The sequence below is a fragment of the Aplysia californica genome, unplaced genomic scaffold (genome assembly GCF_000002075.1).
Source record: "Aplysia californica isolate F4 #8 unplaced genomic scaffold, AplCal3.0 scaffold00230, whole genome shotgun sequence".
Classification (NCBI taxonomy): domain Eukaryota; kingdom Metazoa; phylum Mollusca; class Gastropoda; order Aplysiida; family Aplysiidae; genus Aplysia; species Aplysia californica.
In genome coordinates, this window is record NW_004797500.1 from 1,026,822 (window position 1) to 1,028,159 (window position 1,338).

At 42.1% G+C, this 1,338-nt stretch overlaps 1 protein-coding gene across 1 annotated transcript in view; it reads right to left on the reverse strand.

The window, feature by feature from the left end:
• Positions 1–892, reverse strand: part of LOC101853623 (aspartate aminotransferase, cytoplasmic) — a 28,155-nt gene extending 27,263 nt beyond the window's left edge. Inside the window, exon 1 of the mRNA XM_035970175.1 lies at positions 616–892. Within this exon, the coding sequence (XP_035826068.1) occupies positions 616–730 (115 nt within the window). The 5' untranslated portion in view covers positions 731–892. The remainder of the gene's footprint in view (positions 1–615) is intronic.
• Between the last annotated feature and the right edge of the window lie 446 nt (positions 893–1,338).

The following is a 1,338-nucleotide window of genomic DNA, read 5'->3' on the forward strand; positions in this document are numbered from 1 at the left end:
GTACGGCTAGCCTCTTCCTTAAAAGAATTTTCCCCACTTCACCCAGGTGGGAATGGGTTATGGGTACCCGGCCATAGACAGCGAAAGATATTGTCATGGTAAGTTAGTGTTTTAGCACCTAAAATGGCCACACGTAGGCCTATGCTTCCCAGGAAGTTGCTGTGGTTAACATCTTAATAACTCCAATGCAAAGTTTTGAATATATATCAGTCGGGGATGCATGGCATAGGGCAGAGGCGCGACCATTGTTGCCCCCGGAATTAAAGGCGAGAAAGTAAACAATTGCTGCCACTACTCAGACTACTGTACTGTAAATCAAATAGGCCCTAGCCTAAAAGGCTTTAAGAATCGGGTTCCATAGAAAAGAATAGAAGCGGTTGAAGGCCTTAAATTTATCATAAAAATCTGATTAAACAATCAAGACAGTTGTGTCATTATCCAACATGAATTTAAAGAAAAGAAATTTGAAGGACAAACTGTAGTAATTTGGAAATTCAGGCTCACGGCCAGATCAAGTTATTCTAAGATCTAGCCTTGTTGACCTGTCTTATAATATCGAACAGGACTGTAGAGTAGACTCTAATTGAAGAGGGCGGGTGGGGGGGTTCTCCTTACCTCCGACTCCAAGGTTAACTTTATTTTCATTTGAGCACTCGTTGTACATCTTAGTAAGTTGAAACACCTGAATAGGTGGTGCCATCTCCACATTTTTAAAGACCGAATCAGCCATTATTGAGTTTCTGGTGTTGATCCGCGAAGAGCAGCTCCTTTGCAAACTGTACTCCTGATAAAGAAGTCACCACCGGTGCTCTCGGTCCAAGCTGAGCAACGAGTCAACGAGTTGATCTGTGCTGTAAGTGTAAGTGACCCAAGCGAGAGGGAAGGATTCCAAGGTAAGGCCAAAGGTGAATGTGAAGGTCATTCTCATATGCCAAATAGGACGTCATCCTTCACGGGTGAATTTTCCATTTTCCAATCCATCACATTCTGAAATCAACCGCCGCACTGTCTTGTCGAGCTCATTGCAGAAAGATAACCAGAAATAACCTCTGACGATTACTAAAGAAGTCAAATAGGCCTAGCCTAGTCCTAAAGCTACTAATAATAATACTATTAATAAATATAATGTATTGCGTCACAGTCTATTTCAGCAGGTTCGAAATCAAGGAGCAAAATGTTGGCCTTGGAGATGCACCTCGCCTCTCACCTCACTTTTGTTTGATATGACAACTGACAAGTCTGACGCAATCACTGTTCACACAAATTTGTAAAAAGTTTTACTTAAAGTGAAAGTGAGAGAGAGAGAGAGAGAGAGAGAGAGAGAGAGAGAGAGAGAGA